At 40.2% G+C, this 23030-nt stretch overlaps 1 protein-coding gene across 2 annotated transcripts in view; it reads left to right on the forward strand.

Annotated features, from left to right (window-relative positions):
* The first annotated feature begins 5326 nt into the window (after positions 1 to 5326).
* Positions 5327 to 23030, forward strand: part of tsc1b (TSC complex subunit 1b) — a 43336-nt gene continuing 25632 nt past the window's right edge. For both annotated transcript variants that reach the window (XR_003929083.1, XM_030065208.1), the window contains exons 1-9: positions 5327 to 5593; positions 14507 to 14714; positions 14964 to 15067; positions 16305 to 16457; positions 17483 to 17627; positions 20100 to 20254; positions 20355 to 20428; positions 20529 to 20707; positions 22186 to 22304. Coding sequence is in view for 1 of the 2 variants with exons in the window: in XM_030065208.1 (XP_029921068.1) it covers positions 14606 to 14714; positions 14964 to 15067; positions 16305 to 16457; positions 17483 to 17627; positions 20100 to 20254; positions 20355 to 20428; positions 20529 to 20707; positions 22186 to 22304 (1038 nt within the window). In the remaining variant the exon portion in view is untranslated. The remainder of the gene's footprint in view (positions 5594 to 14506; positions 14715 to 14963; positions 15068 to 16304; positions 16458 to 17482; positions 17628 to 20099; positions 20255 to 20354; positions 20429 to 20528; positions 20708 to 22185; positions 22305 to 23030) is intronic.

Here is a 23030-nt window from a genome sequence, read left to right on the forward strand (position 1 = left end):
TGTGTGTCCTCCATCAGTTCTTGGACCACCTTTAAGTAGGTCAGACTGCTGGTGGCCTTTCACTTAAAAACTAGTTCATATAATTTATATTGCCTTGAGCTGCCTATGCTCTGTTCATCTTGCATGAGTTTGAAAGTGTTTTGTAGGCTTAGAAAAAGAAGTTGAGCTTGTTGCTGACAGTGAGAGATGATGTTGTTCCAGAGCAGGGAGGCGGTTTCTATCATTACATGATTGTTAGGAGTAATTTCTGATTCCAAAATCTGGTGGGCATCAAGATTATCAAAAATGACTTCAGGGGTGTAGCCTATTGAGTTACACACAGGGTGATATGGATAGAATAGAAAGCAAAGAGGAGGATTGCTCTAAGAATAATTTCACTGCATTATGTTACATCACTTAAATGTATATATATATATATATATATATATATATATATATATATATATATATATATATATATATATATATATATACTTGCACATTGACAATATAGGCCTGCAGAAACTTTCTGCTTTCACATACCTGAAATAAACTGAAACTATAAAGCTGAAGTTGTCTTTGCTGAAAATACTACAATAGCCAGTATGCACTGCCACCTCCTCCCTCTCTGTGGGCGTATTTGCATAACAGTCTTTAATATTTGCACCCATATAACATTAAACTGAAACTTCCAACATCTTTAAGAATAATGTCAGCAAGGTCAAGGACTTGTCCCGCATAGTCATCCTTCTTCGGTCTGGCTCTGGCCCTGTGAGTTTGGGTGGCAGGTAGAAAATACTGCGTGTGGTCACAAGTATCACAATATTAAATAATATCAGATGTGGGCCCAAACCTAGCGGCCACCTGGTCACCTTGATCACAAGTAATATGTATTAACAGGTTAAAATAACAAAATAGTTCAAACCCACTCAGCTTTTTATGGAGGCCTGCAAAGTATTCTCAAATTAACTGTAGGTTTTATACAGAGTGAACATGCTTTTTTATTTTACACCTCAATATCTGCCTGATACTCCATCACTATATTTCAAGTATACTGACACTGGAGGGCGGACTGTTTACCAACCACCAAGGATAAGTCTGTAATACCTGGCCTATAAAGTATTGCATGCATGCTATTACCTCTTTCTCCCTTTTCCTGTCTTTCTACTGTCACTATTAAATAAAGAAAAATGCCCCCAAAATTCTTAAAAAAAAAAAAAAAAAAAAGTATTCTGACTTTGTGGACTTTGTTTGTGCACAAGAAAGTATTTTTGCAGCCTGGAGAAGAACAAAACAAAACATGGAAGGGCAGCTCTGTGGTTTTCTGTTTTCCTGCCTGAACTGAAATATCGTGAGGTCATGTGAGAGAAAATAAGCCTCCTCTTCTACATTCCTGAGAAACTGACTTTGGAGTGATGCGCATTCCTGGGATTTTTCCCTCCTCTAAAGAAATTGTATGTCATCTTGTGCCGGGCATGTTGTGCTATTCTACCATTTAAAAAATTCATCCCCCTCCTCCTTGTGCTATTCAGTTGTTTGAATGCATTCATCGATGCAGATACCAAGGATGGCTGACTTATAAGGGATGAGATGAAGTAAGCCAAGCAACTGGCAAGGTCTGAGATTCAGCAGAATACATTCAGTGAGGCAGTAACTTGATCTTGCCAAATAGTGAGCCTGCATCAATGTATGAGAACTGTTACAGCTGTTTATAATTGTTTATTAATGATTTATATAAGTGTTTACAACCTAATTCATAACCTAATAATAAACCATTCATAAATCCTTAAGAAGGGTAGTCTTATTGTAAAATGGTACCCTGAAATGCTTTCTGGCAGACATCTATATCATTTAAATTATGTCTCTGTACATTAGAAAAGGACCAAAAAGACTAAAACAACATATTCAACTAGAACAGTAGCAGGTGACCAAACTGTCAGCCAGACAGTCAAACAGTCAATTTATTTGTCTTGATATAAAATAGATTGGTGAAGTGATTTTGCACGTTCAGCCCAATGTCTACAAAATCTATATACTTCATGTTTTTTGCTCATCTTTTCCCAAAGCAGTCATATTTGACAACTCCAATATCTGTTTTCCTACCTTTTATCCAGCCACTGCTTTGCATTCATTCTGCAGCAATGTGAAAATTAACTTTCTGAGACTTTAAACTTTTTTGACACCAGTAATCAGTCACTGTAATAAAGTCAGACACATTAGTTTGATGACTTGAAACCGGGCGGAGTGAAACTGTCTCTTTGCCAAAAAATAGTTCCCAGGGATTTGTCAGTTCCACGGTTTATGAATGCTGACATCTTTGTGAGCTAGAGAAGCAGAGCATTATATGGTGGGCGTTTCAGCCAAAAATTCAAATTTCACAATGGAGGGATTTTGATTATATATTGTGAAATCTTTAATAACCCTGTATAATTTGCAAAATGGTTTGATGCATGGGACAAACATTCAAAACCAATTGGCATGGTCCTTTAAGTTGTAAATTGTGATTAAAATGCATTGTGTCTTACTGCAGATGAACAGTATTAAAAGTGCTGTTCAGCCTGCAGCAGCCAGTTTTACAGTAACTACAGTCAGAATGGTTCCTGGCACAGACTCACTTTATGACAGGAACTTTTCTAATGCATTAACATTGTAATGTCTTTGGCTTGGCTCATATGCTAACTAGCTGGAAGCCATCTTGTGCCCCTAACTTCTGTAGACCCTAACCTTTTCTGACTTTTCTGATCTGGGTTTCATACTCCTTAAGAGGACCAGAGTTTGTAAATATTAGTATGGATCGCAACTTGCCTACCTCAGTTGAATATAAACCCATACATATCATGTAACGGTAAATTTTATATATTCTTGTAGTGTTGCAAACGCCTAAAAAATTGTAACATCCACTCTAGAAATAAAAATCCACCATTGTAGTGCATCCTAAAGATCACTACTTTCATCAAGAGCAAGTGAGAAGTTTTTTTTTTTTTTTTTTTTTTTTTCTGCAACTGAGCATGCACACTGCCTCCCATTTCTTTAATTATCTGTGTAAGTGTAGATAAACTCACCGAGCTCAGGGCATTTCTCTTCTCAGGGCAAACCGCCTCTGTTATTGCAGTTAAACACTTTTTTAGCAGCTCACCTCCAGGGAAAAGATCTCTGCTCTCTGTAATCAGTCCATATGACAGCTGGCCTTTAGGCATGACTGGCTCTGTTTGGTTTACATCAAAAATGTTTTCTACTGTGCATCTAGCATTGCCCCTGAAGACGATCATACTTATTTGTATGTTTTCTCTCATAGGGTCTACACAGGTTGTGACCCATGAATATCTCCACTAATTCCCTGGCATATTAGACACATTGCCCTCTCCTCTGCTGAACAAAAAGTAATTAAAAGTCCATAAAAAAATCTAAATGCTGGGCACCTAATGAACAAATGGAACACCCAGCACTCAGAATCAACTCAGCATGCACCCTTAGTCACCACCCTTCTTACTCTCTTTTCACCCCTATGCATGCCACTGGTCTATGGAGAGCATCTGTAACCATGGTAACACTGCCAACTGACTCTATCATCTGGCCTAATAAAATAATGATACATTACTGGAAAAAGTCCCAGATTTCATCTGAAATGGAGTGTAAATTCTATGTAAAAGAAAGCAGTGAAGATTTGGAAGCTTCAGATTTGTCATTAAAATCTTTGTTGGCCAGCAAAAACAACTTATTATTAACAAAAATGTAGATTTAAAAAAATAAATAAATAAAAAAGCAGGTGCACAAGTTTGCTGGTAGGATGGTTCTTGAGGGTTGTTATGATGTTATGGGTAATAATCCAAAATCAGAGAAATGAGAAATGTATGTTTTCAGATTCCATTGCAACCCGTCCAAAGTCATCTTGGGACGCCCTAAACCCCCCTTGGGTCTCCTTAGGACCCCTCCCGTGACCCACTGCAGGGATCCAGCCCCTGGATGTGGTGCAGGGTAAGCTCACTTTCACTGAACATTCACAGGGAGCTGGGAGGAAAAATGATTTGGGTCTGTTATGAGCGCACATTTCTCATTAGAACATTTTCCTGACAGTTGGAGGCAGTCACTGTTTTGACTAAACCACTGAGAACTGAAACAAAATGTAGTGGTGGGGGTGGACAGAGTGTTAAAACATCCTACTCAAATACAAGTGGGCTGCTGCTTTGGTGAAATTTTACTCAAGCAGGAGTAAAACTACCACTGCTCAAATTTACTTCAGTTAACGATAAAAAACAAAAACAAAACAAACAAACAAACAAACAAACAAAAAAATGTTGCTTATTAAAAATTTGCTCAGTGAAATTTGCAGTTGTTACATGTTTTTCACCTACTTCTGACAAGATGAGAGGAAAATTCTTTTCAAGGCAAGACAGGTGTTCTTCTATAGCAACATTCATACACAAAAGCAATTCAAAGTTTTACAGTGGCGCAGAAATTGAGTAAGAAAAATAAAAAAAAGAGTAAAGACAACAAGTTTACTATCAATAAAAGCAGGAAAATGGGAAAACAATAAAAGAAAAGTTTAAAAACTACATTCTAAACTAAATTCTTTGGGAACATTCGATATCATAAAACAAAATGCACCAAGAAAAGCTTGATTTGCTCTTCTTTGCTTAATGATGGTCCACTTACCGGTGGAGTGTCCACAAACTGCACCCTGTAACGGATATGATTTAATAATAATACTAATGAAACACTCCTGCAACTCCTACTTCAGTAAAAGTGACATTACAACCTCAAAGAAAACGATTCAAATTAGTACAAATGCACAAACAGCAGCTCAGTTACAGCGGTGGCAAATGTAAATAGCAACTTCCTATGTTTGTTTCCTGTTATGTAAAATCTGTCATCAGCAGCTTATCTATAACAATATTTTTTTTGCTCTTTCACAGGAGGCTATGGGAATTTGCCACAGTGGCATTAATGCAAAATCACACAGTGACCCACACACTACCACACAGCAGACACATCATGTGCAGAGGTAACACACACAAGACCAGCCAGTCTAGTCATGCTTGCTCTGGTGAGTCCAACAATGTCCATAAATAAAAAATAAATAAATGCCCAGTAATTAGGCTTCCTATGCACTCTTAATGTAAAATAAACAATATGGCAATTATTCCATCTGCCATGCTGTATTATCTTGTCCTGAGGCAAAATGAGTGCTATATTTATTCCTGAGTGCCACAGTGTTATGAATTCTTACAGTTTGCTGTGAATTGTGTTGCAGCTGAGCTCGTTAAAACACTCCTCTCATCTGCGCATGCGCTCCTTACATGTGTCACGCGAAACCGCATTACACAAACTCATCCTCCACCTATGATGGGAAAAACAATCTTAATTTCACAGTGTGGCGCGAGATTGGACGCGGCGTGTGTAAAAATATGATGAGAACTTAGTGGAAGTGTCGTAATAAACTCGACACGGGTGCTATCCGGCTGAACGAGCCTGAAAACTTGCAGTTTGGTGACTCCGCGGCGCTAACTTCTGGGATTAGTTTGCATGCAGTCAGACAGCGGAGGCTGACTGCGGTGGGATGGGCTGTGAGGTGTTCAAGATGGCGGCGCCCTGTGGAGTGCAGCTACTCTAACAGGTAAACAGGTCCATTTATTTCTGTGTAATGTTTTCCTGCAATGAAATTCAACGTGTGCGACTTCGTCTGTTGGGTGCGAGCTGCTCGGTGCGCGTCTTTGCCGAGTAATGGTGCCTGTCAGACAAGATGCTCCCCTCCTGGTCGCTGTTCCCAGCTAACGTTAGCTCTCGGCGATGAGACTGACTTGTTTTTGGAAAGAGACACAGTTGATTTCGTTATGATCACGGATGCTGATATTTTGGGCTGGTGTTCACAATGCGTTTTCTGTGGTGCCGCAGCCGCTGAGGTGATATTGGGGTGGCCAAGAAAAATGCCCACAAACATAATCGGATAAAGTAAACCCAACCCTGCCCATTGTTCTCCCCGAGTTGTTTACGACAACCAGCAGTCACTGGTCAGTCCACACAGGCGAGCGGGGCTGGTGGTGTGGAGCTGGGGCTGCTTATGCCCCGTGAGAGCCGGTGCTTCGGGCTGCACGGTGCGGCTCTAGCTGTGCGCTGATGTGTACGTGTCTCCGGGCGATTATCGGTGCAGCCATCGGATGTTTGGCTTGCCTCTGCTAGATTGCATCTCAGTCCGGCTCTTTGCAGCTCTCTGCATCATGCTCAGCCAAGTTAGAGGCGTAGGCGTGCATACGTCTCCGAACTGCACTCAAACTTGCAATCAACGTCAGAGTTAAAAAAAAAAAAAAAAAAACAAAAAAAAAACAAAAAACAACATCTGATATTGGTTAGTAATATTATGATGATTAGGCCCGTCATTCAGGCTGGTCTGCGACAAGTGAGACGTAAAAAAAATTATTGCCTCGGAATTGGTGCAGTGGCTTTCTCGACCCTCTGTCAGACTTGGACATGATGGGTGCAATTTTGAATTTCCACCTCATAAATGTCTTTTTTTAAAACTTTGAACATCCCGATAAAATACTCGACACCTTAAATGGACTTAAATGTCTGCACCTATCTATCTATCTATGTAGTGTCTTGTTTTCTGCAGATTTTAATGTGAAATGTAATTAATGGGAGGTATAAATTATGCCTGTCATGGTCTGAAACTGTCATTTTTACCAGATAAAAGTGGATTGTATTTGTTCTTCTTATTTCTGCGTGTATAATCAAGCTTTTGTTCAGGTTAAGTAAATAAACTATGTTCAGTGATTGCTCATTAGTCACCTCTGAGCCATAATGATTAAATTATGCAACCGTCTCATTGTATGAACTACATCAGCATTTTATGCCGAAGCTGTTTGTTGGTTCATATAGTCATGTGTGTTATAGTTAATCCCTTTTAATGTTTTCAGTTTTCTCCAGTCTCCATGCAGAAAGCCTCTGTGTGATACCTGAATGGGACAGTTGGATTGTTAAAAGAAGAAGAAGAAAAAAAAAGTGGTTCAAATGAATTGAGCAGGCTGTTTGTGCCGTGCATGAAATTACCTATAATATGAATGCAGGAGAAAAGGAGGCTGTGCAAAACAGCTTGTACACAGCCAAATGTAATTTCCAGTGTTTACATGGAAGTGCTTGGGCTGTATAAAGCTTCTTTGTGTCCTCCCGAGAGCTGCTTGAGGTCACACTGAGGGTGGTTCCTGTTTGTGCCGCTGGCCTGAGCGTGCGTCCCTGCAAGATGCTCGGAGGGAGAAAACATTCACATTGAAATCCACTTTGCACACCTCAGCTGCCAGCCCCATGACGGAGCGGTTAATTGATAACTGGGAGACAGTTGCTCTGTGGCTCACTCTGTGAATCACTGACAAGACAGTCATCAAGCACTGGCATCTTGTTTTGATTTGGTATCAGTAGCGCAGGCTCAAGGAGATAAATTCTGCTTTTTCCCCCAGTGGGCAGTGCTTTTCTCTGGTATATATTATTTTACTGGAAATAGTAGCAAATATCTTGGACATACTCTCCCGATCAGCTGCAGTTACTTCTTGATTTTGGACCATGTGACAGTATATTGAGAGATCCGCTGCTCTGTATTGACCTTCGAGACATATTAGATGCATTATGGCCTGTACACAAACAAACCTATAAGCAAAGCTGGTCAGAATTTGATTCTTGTTTTATCTCCATGGTGCTGCCGGTTGCGTAGTCTAAACGCTGAGAGAAAGAGGAGCTTGGGTGTTGATGAGGTCTCCGGTGCTGATTCATTACTCCAGTTAGGGAATAAGCTGCTGGGCGCGGACACCCTGATGATAACGACCTGCCTATCAGGATTATTTATGCCTATTTTTCAGAAGGAGATTTGGAGGGCCCCCGTGGCCTCTTTTTACCTTGAACGACTGACTCAGCGTCTAGCTCAAGTGATACCACAGAAAAAAAATTAATAGATTAATAACCTGAGAGGGCAAACACAATCACAGGCATTTGTTGTTTTTTTTGACTGATTTCTGCTCGGGTATAACAGTTAAATGATTGCTGTTTAAATGAAATCCTTCATCATGGGTTCTGGTTGATGGGAAGGATTGAAACTGTTTTTCTTTGAGATGGCCAAATAAGGTGTAAGTAATATATCTGGATTCATCACACTGTCTTGAACACTTGTTGGAATTTTTACGCTTTGTTTGCCTAATCTGGTCTTAATCAGTTCTCTCTCTGAGCTCGTATTTAAGCGCTTGAGGTGTAGTTGGATGTTTTGCACTACAGGGTATAGGTTTGGTTGTCAGGCCCGCCTTTTGTGCTGTCAAAATGGCAAAAAATGGGACTGAGTGTCATATCAGTCTCAACTGATGTGAACAGCACATTGTAATTGTAATTATAAGATTGAAAACTGACCAATTCAGTGTGTCACGCTTGGCCTGTGTTGGAGATGTGAATGAATAACCTCTAGTTTGATCATTCAATGTTCTTTAAGTTGTGGAAAAAAAACTCTTTATGACAAAAACATAATGCATCATAGCAAAACTCAGGAAATTAAATGTAATGGTAATTTTTGTGAATAGGTTTTAAAGTATGACCCTAAATTAAACAAATAGTGAAACATAGTGAAACTCCTTTTTTAGTAGGCAATAAGTAATGCCAATTAGTATTTTTTTCAAATGGACATGACTCACAGAGTTTAATTCTTATGTAACACAGGTCTAAAACCTTTTCAGTTTCCTATTAACAGCTTAAGCCTTTTCTCATGGATCTTTTGAATGCAGCAACTCGGGGGCAGCATTATGACTTTCTTTCCTGCGGTCAGGATTTCATGTTGGTGTCGCTGCCTGACCTCGCTCATTACAGTCGTCCAACTGAGCCAGGGTTCCGAAGCGCTCCCGTTTTGGTCGCAAATATGACCAAAATTGGACTCATGCGGCTTTGAAATTAAATTGGGGTGCACTGTTGTGTCTGCAAATAATTGGCATAGTGCCACTTTTTTTTTTTTTTTTTTTTTTTTTTTTTACTGTCAAGGGGTTGCCAAGCAAGCATGGCAACCGCTCCTGTCGTCTGTTCTGTTTGAGCAAATCACAAGTCAACTTGAGTTTGTTTACCTCAAACCTATCACTGTTATTATATTATTAGTGTTTGCTAAAATTAAATCCCTTTTCTCGGGTTTCCTCTCAGAAGACATTTTGGTTTTAATACAGGTTCGGTTTCAGTCAGCCTGTTGTTGTCAGGAGCCTTGGAGGAGCACAGCAGACAGATCCGTCTCCACACTCGGTCTCACTTGGTTTTAGTTGCCGCTGCAGACCGGAGAGAGGAGCTTTGCTGCTCCGTTATCTCATCTGGCTCAAAAGGTCCGCTGTAAACATGACGTGTGGCTTTGATTGTGTCGCCTGCTCCACACTGCACACATGTGCTTGTAACACTGTGAGCAACACAGTGACTTTACATTTTACAGGTCTAAAATAGTCCAGCACTCACAGATATGGTGAGCATATGAAGTCATGATCAAGATTTTTTAGCAATGAAGTTGTGTTATCAACTGAAATACTATGAATTTTATTATTAAATAGAATTATTTTGGATTCCATAATTCATTGGCTAGTTGGTGCAGTCATATTTTCCTCTGTTAATATCCAGTATGTAGAATATCAAATTGCTGTGATATTACATCATTACCTCCACTTTTTTGCTTCCAACAAAAACTGGTGCTTCTTAAAAAATTTGGGGTTTTGCCAAAAAATTTTGAGGAAAATTAAATCTAGAGCCCTCCAAACTGAGGTTGGGAAGCTGCCTGTCACTACTACTTGTCTCTGTTGACACTGGACTGTTTATTTCCTGCAGTGTAGAAAAAATGGACAAAATTGCAGATTCTAACACATGGAAAAAGCAAAGGCTAAATTCTGTGGAAAGTGCTGCAGATGTAGTCAGCTTTCTATCTCTGTGTGAGCAGAGATTTGTCTGAGATATTCGAGGCCGGTGTAATGATTGTTGAGTGCGTACTGATGTGCCTCTGAGCCAGCATGTGATTGTCGATGGACAGGAAACAAACACCAGAGAATGGACTCTAAAAAGTTTTAGACTCTAGAAAGTTTAGAAACATATTTAGAGTAGAGCAATTCCCAGATGAATCCCGCATGTTAGGAAATCAGGAAATATTCTGCTGCACAGGTGTTGTGGGAATGCTGTCGACTGGTCTCCCAAGTGAAAGTTATACCTGCAAATGTGTCTGCAGAGTCTGACGTAGCATTCGAGAAAATGAATAACTGTGTCCTTTTGTTGTCACTGCAAACAAGGAGGAGCCCGGCCAGCCTCACAGAGCAGCCTCAGTCAGATCTCTGACACACACGGAAAGTCCTGACCAAAGTCTGTGGAAAAAAGTTCTGCATTGTTGTGGATGAAACCACTAACAAGCTTTGATTGACACACCAGAGAGCAAAATGGGGGGAAAAAATCCACAACGGCAAAAAAATGTGACCATGACCATTTAAAAAAAATCAAACTAAAGAAAAAAGAAATTGAGAAAAACAACAAAATTTTAGAGAGAAACCAAAAAAAAAAAAAAAAAAAAAAAAATTATAAGCACCATGCCACCATAAACTCGATAGTCACTGTGTCGACTGGGCCGGTGCCAAAAAAAAAATTTAATTCTTTGACAAACTCACTTGTCCCCTGTCTGCGCTCTCGTCTGTACATGCCAGAGAAACTTGGCACATGGTGATGTTCAAGTTCATTTATTTATATGGGCATTCATCACAAGCATGTGTCAAAGGACTTTGCAAGGAATGAGACCGCCTAGATCAAACCGATCGACTATCAATCATGGAACAGAACGCTGAAACACAAACACAAGGAGACAGAACAAAGCACAAGTCATCCGCCCATAGGCTCTCACATGTATGCATCGGCTTATTACAAAATCTATCTCTCGGCAATGTCTCCACCGGATCGGTTTCAGAAGCATTTTTTACACGTGTGTCACCCCCGGCAGAGCTGCTGTCATGATAACAAAGCTGGTGTTTCCACCCGCTTCCCTTAGCCATGTCTCACAGGTCCACATGCATTTGCTTGCTTCTGTTTTACTGCCTTTGTCTGAAGGTAAAATGAAAAGCTTTTTTTTTTTTAAATGGCAGTAGTAATTAAGCTTACAGTGTTTCCCATTAGCGATGTTACGTTCAGGTTTTATCGCTGTGCCCGGATTACACTACCTGTCCTAACCCTTTATCTAGGTGGGATAGCACAGTCAGACTCAGAGGTGGACGATGTGTTTGGAGAAAAAAAAAAAGAGAGAAGGTTCTAAAATGCAGCAGAATTTGGATGCACTTCAGCAATAAAGGCAATGATAAAGCAGTGTGCAGAATTTGCAAATTAAAAAAGATGATTTAGTGCAGCTCCTCTTTGTTCAAAAGTCTTCTGAACGGCTCTTCAGAAGGAACGGAGCCATAAGCGCCGGTTCCTGTCAGAGAGCTGTAATTCCCATCACTGTTTCCCACAGTGTCAGATGTGTATGGGAAACACCAAACCACAACCTTTCCTCTAAACAACGGCAAAACCTGGCCTGTAGGCACCTTGCAATGAGCTGAGCTGTGAATTAGCGCTCTATGTCTTTGTGAATACTGAACCTATAACAAAGGATTATCTTATAATATATTTATGAATCCGTTTGCACACATTCTACTCACTCAAAGCCAAGCTAAGTGTTTTTTTGCACCAGTGAAATGTGCTGTAATACTTTGCCATTACAGAGTTTCCACCCTGTAGTGTGCTGCTCCACAGTTTGGTCCCTGAGCACAAAAAAAGGAAAAGAAAAAGATTAAACAGAATGAATTGTAACTATGGACCATAACTAACAAAGACTCCCTGGCATCCTGCCGTTTTCTTTTCTCCTGTGTAACGCTGGCCATCATCTGCCATCGCAGACGGCTGACAAAGTCAAAGGACTACGAGCTGGTTTGGCCAGACCATTATACATAATTCAGTGACAAAACAATTGGAGGTCTGTGTCTTTCTTGCAACAGTGCCGCAATGTTCAGATGTCTCAGTTACAACACAGTTCCACTCTTCTATTTACGAATAAGTGTATCCAAGTTTGCATAAACGGGGGATTTGGTTCTGTATTTTTTTTTTTGGTGTGGAAAAGGAAGAGCTGTTTTAATGGCATACTTACTAGTGTGGATAATGAACTGGCGACCGACTTCTACATTATATAATCTAATAGAATTTACATTTTAAAAACTTTAATGGAAGAAATTGAGTCCTGAAACACAAACATTTGGTAATGGAGGCTGTATATGCATGTGAGAGAACAGTTAGCTATTTTTATACCAGCATTAAAAGGTGCATTACAAGGTTTGCCATGGAAAATCATACTATGCCCGGTCCAAGTGGTCAAACGTGGAGACAACCTGGCACAACCAAACATACCTGAACCACAGGCTGTTTTTTATCCATTTTGACATGAAGGGCTCTGAATACTTTGTGACGCCACTTTATGTTTTTGGCATTATGACAACACTCTTATCTGGCGTGACTATGGGAAGACCGGGGAAGGTTTAGAGGCGCGTTGATTCTCATTTAACAGCTGCTCAAGCCGCCTAGTGCTTCACAGTTGTACAATTGCATGCAGGAACATGTACAGTAATTGCATTCAGTTATTGATTGATCAAATTAGGCATTGGCCATTGCATAACAATGGAATAAAAGAAAATTAGATTACCAGTACTTGGAGCTGGATCAACACTGACCTTGATACTACAGATAACATCCTTTCACCTCTAATAAGCAATTCCTAGATTGTTGACATTACAAACAGTCTGAGTGCCGGTGCCTCGCCAGCTGATGCAAACATTCCTGTGACGTCAGCGTGGACAGAGAAGTAGTAATAATAGTTTAAAAGGCTTTTCATGGTACCTAAAGATACTGAAGAGAGTCATGCACAAAATGAAAACAGCAATGTTAATGTAATAGGAATAAAAAGAAGCATGGTAGCGGTAATAATAATAATAATAAAAAAAAAAGAGCAGAAAAAGCAAGGAGAGGAAGAATTCAGGTGGAGACAGTGACACAAAACAGTTATGAAGTAGGGACGTGAAAATGATTGGAACGACTTGATGCACAGTACTGGGTTTTAGGGTCTGCTACCCGACCCAGTCACAAAGAAATCCCAACAATGTATTTAGTTTCACCTATAAGACCCTGGGGAAAACGCTGAAAATTGAGGCTGGATGCAACATTGATTGATGGGGGAAAAAAAAAAGTTCCTTCTCCAAGCCGGGGCGGCACTTGACTGTTTAATGGTAGGGGAAAAACTGAATGAAGTGGCATATTCCAGTGCCGCCCTGGGAACCATTTCCCTGTAATGCCTCTCCATTGAGGTGCGCTTGAAACATTTACCTTCATACGCCAGTGGACAGGTTGTATTTGTCGCCTGTTCTCTGCCCACTGATACTGCAAGACATTTCAATGAATAAAAATCAATTCAAATCAAATCAAATCGTACTCTGTCTGCTGATTGAATTGAAGGTACTCGGTCAGCTTTTCATTAGTTGTGTGTTACACTAACCTCGGCGGTGTGGCAGCTGTACCGAAGTGGGCTTTTGACTGGAAGATTGGAGGAATGAATGGTCGGTGCTCTCGCCATTGTCAGTGTCTACCCAGGGCTGGAGTGCCCTTGAGCATGGTACCTAACCTCCACCTGCTCCAGTGGACCTGCTCAGTGGCCAACAGTGTCTCCCATGACCACACGTGAAAACACAGTCGTCTGTTGAACACACACAGGTCTGCGTGCATGTTGTCCATGTTTGATGTTAGACTGCGGCCTCAATCACATGACAGTCTACATGAGTGTTTTCAGGAAACCAAAACTGAAGGGAACATGAGATGTGTTTATATTTACCTGGCTGCATGTGGATGTAGTTTCAGACTGTGATCGTACCGGGCACCTCCCAGGTGTGAATGTGTGAAACGGAGTGTGAAGCAGGCTGTCCTGGGTGAATAAACAAAAAAAGATGCCAGTTTGCTTTATAAACTGAGTGGAATTTAGTAGATTTTTTTCCCCAAACTTTTTAATTTTTTTTTTTTTTTAATTTACTTTATTCCTCTCCAAAAGGGGGACGTTCTCTTACTCTTTTTGCCCTTTGGCTGCCACAAGCTCACCCAGCCAGTGGGGCATCCCAGGAGCAGACATGGGTTATGTGTCTTGCTCAGATATAGCTAACACCTAGAATTCCTCAAAGCCTTAATAAATATCTGACAATTGCATCACCATGTATTCCAGACCAGAAATACAACTCAGTGTTAGAGCCTTTTTTTTTTTTTTTTTTTTTGATCAGACATTCTTCATTTTTTGGTAAAGTGTAGCTATATAGGTCCAATTGCCTCATAAAGGAAAAAAAAGGTTTCAGTTTTCCACCTCTCCGATCGGTTGAACTACAAAATGCATCGAGAACAATTTAGCTTTTCGAGATATAGTGAGCTGCTTGTCACACGACCACTAATCCCAGATCAAAACGCTCATTCTTGGAAATGTCTCTGGCTTGGCCTTGGTTTGATGTAGTGGTGCCTGGAGACTGTATTGGCGGGTGGCCCCAAGAGCCTTCCGGGCAGGGAAGGACGCAGTGAGAGAGACGCCGTCTCCACCTCCACCACTGCCACCATGGCCAGGGAGCAGCCCAACGTGGTGGACCTCCTCCCTCTCCTGGAGACCTCCGACCTCCACCAACTAGAAGAGATCAGAGGCCTTATCAATGAGCACCTCAACACCGGTAAAACCACCCAGCTCAATATGCCAGCATGATTTTGCTACCTATGTTTTTGGTGTGGGTTGATTCGTTTATTATCTGTTTAACTCATCAGATATGCTTTTGTAGTGTTTTATGTATTTTTTTATTTAAATTGCTGCAGTTGTCTTTCTTTTATCCTCATTCTCCTGTTGGTGGAAGTTGCTGGAATAATATACTGACCCCCCTTTCTTGCAAGAGCTACTCTAAATATCTGTTCTCTGTTCTTTGAAGAGAGAGGGTCCATGTTGCTAAATGGACTGGTGGACTACTTTCTGGAAACAAACTCTGCCCAGGCCATGCATATCCTCTCCTCAGTCAGAGAACCACACGATAAGGTAAGAAATTGTGAAGTCTTGTGCCCCGCTGAGAAAACCTACTAAATGTATTTTAACTGTTTACATACAGCTACACCGTCAGTATAACCTGTTTTACTTTCAGACACGGCGCACGACTCTGTTCAATCAAACAAATGTGGACCCAGTAACAAGAATAATTTATTTTTTGCAGCTGATCCTATTGTAGGCCATGCTGCCCAAACACACATACACAGACATATGAATGTGAATATGTAATCCACTGTCAGTAAATAGTAGAATAAATGCTGTTACTGGGTTTTTCCTGGCTCACAGATGGACTTTAACATGATTTTGGAGCCTTGAATTTGAATGAAGTACATTTTTGACTGTATGCTATCAACGTCACAGTTTTTGTCGATTAACTGTATGATTATTGTAACTATTCAGCTTGAAGTGGTTCACTGGGCTTTTTCTGAGTTCTGGTTGTTACGTAAATATTAGTTTACATGAAACTTGATAACAGTTAAGCTACATAGATACAGATGGATAGGCTATGTTGTAATCTCTATCAAAAGACAATAAAACTGAAATGGCCGAGTTTGTATAAATATTTGCATACTAATTGCAGATAATAGAGGCCTGTGCCTACTCAGTGCAAGCACACCAGCCACTCTCTCACTCTCTTTCTCTTTCTCTCTCTGTCTCTCTCTCTCTCACTCACACACACACACATACACAGACACACACCTCTACTGTATGTCCTATGAAGATATTTAGCAAACAGACCTCTTGTGCTCGCAGGTTAGCTGTGAAGGTTAGCATTTGCAGAGTATTTTGCTATTTTAACTTTGGTCCAAAGTTCTTTTCTTGTCTTAAAATAGCACTTATAGCACTAAACACATATTTTAAATGTATCACTTTTTTTATTTTTAAGCATCCAAACACTCGTTGTTGCTATTATTTGACTATTACTGCATAACAAGAAAAGCAACAGCAACAAAAAAATAGAACATGTCATTGAAAATGGTTTAAAATAAGGTTTTTGCATGGAGTACCGTGCATTTATAGTTTTTCTTTCACTGTATGTCTGGTTATACTGAGTAAATCTGTAAGCTATGTCACTACTCAGTATAAAAACAATAAATCTCACCTCCTGCTCCTTATTGCATTACGCTTCATTCAGACATTATCTTGTATCTTCAGCAATGTTCACAAGCACTAATGGTGTAAAATACAGGCCTAATACATTTACCCTCTCCTCCCGCTTATCTCCCAGCACCTTCTGGACAAGATGAATGAGTGTATGACCAAACAGGCCTGTCGACTGCCCACCCTCACCCTGCTTGGCCATGTAGTTCGCAAGCAGCCGTCCTGGATCCACAAGATTGCTCGATACCCTCTATTGCTCTCGCTGCTCAAATGCCTGAAGGTATGACCCAAATATGAGTCAGTGAACAAAGAGGTCTCCTTGCCAAGGAGTTCAGAGGTGGCTCGATGGCTGAATGAAGCTTAGAGATTTCCCGTCAAGCTATTTTTGTAGTTTATCTGATATTGAATAACTCTTCCTGAAAGCCAGATTTCGATTACCCTGTAGTTTATTATTTGGTGACGTGTGGGGAATTAGTTTTTGTTTTCATACATATCGATTATTTTGAGTGACCTGTCCAGACCTGTCAACTTTTAACAGCCAGCAAACAAAATTTTTGGTTTATATTGATTTCACGTGGTTTGTTGCATGAAGGTGGAGTTCAAATCTGATGTTTCTTGTTGATGCAGCTGAAAAATAAAATAAAATAAAATAAAAATGTATTAGTTTATTAGTCGGTGTCACACTGTCTTTGTCAGCACAAACTGAACTGAGAGCTGACTTTTGATTTGTAGACTCTGCAACATTTGATTATTCTCTCATTTTACTAATGCAGGTTTTGTGGGTAAATGTAACTGAGCAATTTAGTTAAGTTTATTTGTTCAGACGTAAATCAGCCACTGCCTTGAGGGGCCTCACAGCACTGACATTGTGACAGCAAAAATGACTTCCCCCAGCCTTAGACCCTTAATTAAGGCCAGTGAAAACATTTTCAGGAGGAAAGAAAAGGAAGAAACCTTGGAAATGCTGCTGAGAGAGGGATCCCCATGTTAGGAAGGTCAGACGCTGCTGAGAGTGCAGCAAAGGCTAAATACTAGTGATAAAATAGAGCATAAACAAAATAAACAAGAACAAAGAGATTTGGGGTAAAATGCATCAACAGCAGTGTAGTCACCAACATCATCATCATCATCACCAGCATCATTCCAACAAATCAATTTCTGTTTAAAAATACAATATGAAGTTTGCTGTGATTTAATAAAAAAAAGAGTATTTGTTAAGAATGACTTAAGAATGAGTTGAACTGTATCTTAAAAAAAAAAAAGAATAGTATTTTAGTCTAACTATTTTTCTCACTCCTCTGGCAGACGGATACCGACGTAGTGGTCCTGATAACTGGAGTGCTGGTGCTGATCACTCTGCTACCGATGATCCCCCAGGCGGGAAAACAACACCTGTGGGAGTTTTTTGACATCTTCGGCCGCCTGGCATCCTGGAATCTGAAGAATCCTGGTATGAAATTTCTGATATGCCTCAAGCATGGCATTGCAGCATGTCACATCAATGTGGAACAGTTGGTTTATGTTCTAGCATGGGAGGATTACGGGGGATATTCTTAATTAACGTTTTACTGACCTACATTAAAGGTAATCATCCACTGATCCATCTAAAACAGTCACCGCTCTCCCTCTTATTTGATCTTGTTCATGTCATTGAACCCCCATTAGTCCAAAGTTGTTTTACATGCAGAGACCTGTGATGTCATTTTTATCTGAGGAAATGTCTGACCAGTTTTTACGGGATAAGAAATCTCTGTGCAAACAAGGGCTGCAATAAGTCATGAATGAGACTGGCCTGCAAGTAAATCATTTACTCTAAGTTAGTTAGTATGGTTAAGTAACTAAGTCATGAAGTGTTGGTAAATAAATAAGGACATGTAAGTACAAATGAGTGACTAGTTCGGTGTCTGGAAGTAAAAGAAAGTCGGTCAGTAAGTTTAAATAAGTGTAAGTAAGTTATATAAGTAAGTGTAAATAGGTTTTAATAAGCAACTACCTTAAGTAAGTATAAATAAGTAAAGCAGTCACCAGATCCCAAACTAGTGTCAGATTTAATGATAAAATTCTGAGAACCTGTGTACTTTATCAAAACAACATTGAAATGCCTGTGATATATTTTTTTTATATATATATCACAGGCAGTATTTAATTTAAGACTGAATACTCCACAAGCCAAAACTCTCTAATTTTCATTGACGTCAGTGCTTTCCATAAGAGTAGAACTCAATACAATACAGAGGATTGTGAACATTTTCAGGTTTCATCTATGAAGCCGGCAGTTTCTTTTGTACCTGTTGAAATTAAGCTTGGGCATTGTGTGAGTGTCACTTTACAGCAGCGTTGTACAATACCAATGACAGTCAGACATTTCCACACACTGTGGAATGTTCGATTAAATCAAGAACCCTGCAAAGCTTCATATTTGAAGGTGTAATGATACTCAGTAGCAATTTTCATGTGTTTTGTGCAAAGTATGTGGAACTAATTAGACTAAGTGGATTAAACAGTTGTGAATAAAAATCTAGCCTGAACTTCATGCATAAATACAGGTGTCAGTTTACAAAATTTTCCCCTTATTTTTGGCCAACAACTGCAGAAAATTTCGGCACTGTAGCATGTGCCATTGATTGGTTATAATTTTTTTAAAGATTTTTTTTTTTTTTTTTTTTAACATAAGGCCATTACTATAGCATCAAGTCTTTCCCCCAGATTTTAGTGGGCATTGTTTTTCATGGTGACAAAGCTGTGTGCCATAATTTGGTGCATTTTTAGTAACAAGCAAATCAATAAAGAAAGAATAATACAAGCAAATACAAGAGGTACTGGCAGAAAGTGTGTGTTCTCCATTTATGCATTGTCATTGCACCAAAAAGATACTATTCATCATATGTAGTTGGATTTCTTGTATAAAATCTTTGTATGATATTTTCAGAAGCCATACTGTATAATAGTAGGTTGCAGACAATATCTTATTCAAAGCTGGTACAGGCATTGTCCCTCTGAAAGGTTGGCTACATACATGTGTCAATCTCATTTTCTGGCATCTGTAATAAATCTGCAGGAAACATTATACCGATGTACTTATCTGCTGAACATTGGCTGATGAACACAGATGCAAAAAACTCCCCTAAGTACCTCCATACTTAAGAACAGTCTTGAGAAAAGACCAGCCATCCCTTTCCCATTTTAGTTTCACTATTATTTCATTGGTTAGAAGTTAGAATGTATAGGAATGACTGTTGTTTTAATAGGTTTCACACCCTTAGTTCTGCGTGATTGATGAATTTAATCTGAGTAGGCTATTGACCAAACCGTATACACATTTACACATGCATAAAAATGAGTCCTGTAGGTGAGTGCATCCGCTATCAGGCAAAAATACATAACCACTACGGCATCATTTCCTTGGCCAAACTGTATTGACAGCATGGATTATCAACACAGAAACTGCATACCAGAAGTAAAGAGGCGCACACACCACTGAGTACAAGTCAGAGGCCTCAGATCCTTACTCTGTGATGCAGAGAAACTAGAGAGGCATCCATTAAAACTTACAATAACTTAAAACTAAACAATAAGGCATGACAATTTCATTTTTTTTGCAGAAGGTCGTCTGAAGTTGTGATGTGGAACGTCACACTCACAACGAAAAGTAGTGACAGGAATATGCATCAATTTACCAGGGTAAATCTATACTCTGTATAGTTTACAATTTACCCACACCCACACACTGTAAGTCAGACGTCGGCCTAGGAGCCCAGCAGCCAACACAGAAAAAACATCCCTCGTTGCCTTGGCAATCAGGGGACACATTCCTCCTACTGAGGCCCACTAGAGTGTACGTTTTGAATGTCCTGCAGTACAAGTTGAATTTGTTAGCCCTGAGGTCATGCTTTTTTTGTGTGTGTTTTATTGTCACCCTCAGGACATGTGTCAGAAGTATACCTGATCCACTTACACGCCAGTGTCTACTCACTCTTCCACCGCCTCTATGGCATGTACCCCTGCAACTTTGTGTCCTACCTGCGCTCCCACTACAGCATGAAGGAGAACATGGAAACCTTTGAGGAGGTGGTGAAGGTGAGGATTTTTTCACCGCACTGTCTCTCTTCACTGGATTTTAAACGTTGTGAATGATTTGTAATATTAAGTTTCTGTCCAACCCTTCCGTTTTTTTTAGCCAATGCTTGAACACGTTCGCATACACCCGGAATTGGTAACAGGAACCAAGGACCATGAGCTTGACCCCACCAGGTAAGTCAATAATCTGCTGCCCAAAATAACAGGAGAGAATTCATTTATTTTTAAATTTTGCTGTATCACTTTGATTGATCCTTCTTCTCTTTTGATAAAGGTGGAAAAAGTTTGAAATCCACGACATCGTCATCGAATGTGCCAAAGTGTCTCTAGACCCCAAGGAAGCCTCATGTGAGGAGGGCTACGCCACCATGCCTGAGAATTTTTACCCCCAACTCCACCTCCGGCCCCAGGACTGCACATCCAGCCCCTACACGGACTTCCACAGTAGTTACGGTCAGTTCTGGAGATTATTTAAATGATCATAAATATATAATTCATGTTGCTTCACAGGGAGCCTATGCAACCTCCAAAATGGGCTAGTGATTAATAAGTTATTAAAAACAAGAGGAGAATGGTGCTGACTGTATTCTTATCAGTCAGCATTTTGTTCTTGTACACATTGCACAGTGAGTATTATGAGCAGACGTATGACAGGAAGCAGCAAGCGGAAAAACGTTTGCGATCAGTGATTAAACAGGATGTAGTTTCTCTCCTTGGATGTAAGTCTGTCTACTCTGACATAAAATCTATCATCGTCACATTTGTTAACCCGAGCGCCAAAAGGAAGCGGGCCGTGTTTTGTTTCTGTATCTGGTCTGAACCTCAGCGTAAACCTCAGGTGATTTGAAAGACACACTGATTGTGATGGAATGATGTTTTATGATGGATACGAGAGGCTTTAATCTTTTCGGCTGTGGCGTACACAGCCGGACACCTAATGTTGATGAGCATGCAACTTTCGTTCAAACTGTGAAATCTGATCTGACCAGGTATATTTTAGACATTTAATATCAGTACCACTTAATCTATGAAAACAACTGCTGTGTTTAAAAGCACAGAGTAGCCTGAAATTTAAAATAAACGTCTTCTTATTGTGAGATCCCGAAACAAATCTTTGAAAGAGGACCCGTAGTTGTTATTTGAACAAGCCAGTTAACATAATCTTATGCAGGAGAAAAAAAATGTTCCAACAGTAATAGTACTCAATGCTTGTGGCTCTTTAGTCATTTATTTAGTTAGTTAGTTATTTTACATCAAAATGTGAGACTAGCAAGGTCATTACAAGCTCTAGTAACCTTTTAAAATCTTTGATAATGAATATAAGCTCATGGTCTCTCTGATTCTGATTGTAAACACGTCACTGTAGCTATTTTATCCAAATTATGAGTTACAAATAAATTAATTAAAATAAATTCATTGATCAGTCTAATTAGTTAATTAATTCTTAATGACTGGACTGGTCACTGAATATACTTTGTGTGTGAGTGTGTGTGTTTTTACATACATTATTTTGTAGCTCATTACTAGCTACTTGAATCATTAACAATGATGAAGTCTTCAACGTCATCAACACTTAATTTGTTTTTTCATTTGCCATTGAGGCAGTATTCCTGGTGTTGGACCAAAACCATGCATCTGCAAAAACGTTTTTTCAGCAGCGAAGAAAAGAAAGCACCTTCTTTGCACTGATGTCCTTGTATTTTTGTTTGAACCTCGGTTTTCTCACAGGATTCAAAGACCCATGTGTCATGAAACTCATTGAGCACATAAAGTAACATCTTCAATACAAAAAAGGAAAACACCGACACTGCAGTAGTTGGTCTTTCTGCCACATCAAAGACATAATGCTGTCCAAAAGAACAGAGAAAAAATGGAGGTTCAGCGCATCAGTCCCCAGATTGCTCAGACTGTTTGTGTTCTTGTGTCAACAGGAAGCTCTTCTTCGACCCCTTTCTCGACCCCACGGCAGCCACTGCCCCCGCCCCTGTCCTTGCCTCCTTTCTCAGGGACACAGTCCTCCTACCGTAGCCCGCAGACCTCTCGACGCCAGGTGAGCTCATCTGTAATACAGTCAAAAGCAGGCTGTGGTTTAGCAATGAGAGGCGTGCGTGGTCAATGTGTCCTTAAAAAAATAATTTCGAGAGGGTAGTGGTAGAGCGCACAGTTGTTGCTTTGCTTGTTGGTGTACACAGGGTGCTGTTTACGCATGACAGGTCGGCCACGCCAAATTCAGCGAGTTGATCGCTTCTCTCCAAGCCCCCTCGCCTCCTCCATCCCGCTCCATCAGGCCAGCGACTGCCCCTCTTGTTTTCAAAGAGGCGAGGAGAGACGGAGCGCTCCAGAGAGTGGGCAGACAGGATTTTAGTCATCAAAGTGGACAAGCTGGCAGACAGTTGGCACAGGCCGCAGGAGTTGCAACACATGCCCCCATCCTTGTCCTGTCACCCCTGTGTACACTGTCCCAGGGGCTGGTTGTCGTGGAGATGTTGTCTCTCCCTCTCTGTTTCTGAGTCAGTCACACACGGGCGGGCGTCTTGGTATTTTTTGCCACCCTGAGGTCTGTCTCTCTGTTACACTCCTCCGAACCAGATAAACGAAAAAGAAAGACCATACTTTCAGGAAAAAAAGGTGTATTCAATGAGATTATGTATTTGTATTGTGTACTGCACTGCTGTGTGTTGGGATGTAATATCAGTGGCTCTAAGGATCCATTTCTTCAAATATATATTAGTTGCTGGGAATCCATTACTTTCTCACACTTATTTACACTTACTGT

The sequence above is a fragment of the Myripristis murdjan genome, chromosome 12 (assembly GCF_902150065.1).
Source record: "Myripristis murdjan chromosome 12, fMyrMur1.1, whole genome shotgun sequence".
Classification (NCBI taxonomy): Eukaryota; Metazoa; Chordata; class Actinopteri; order Holocentriformes; family Holocentridae; genus Myripristis; species Myripristis murdjan.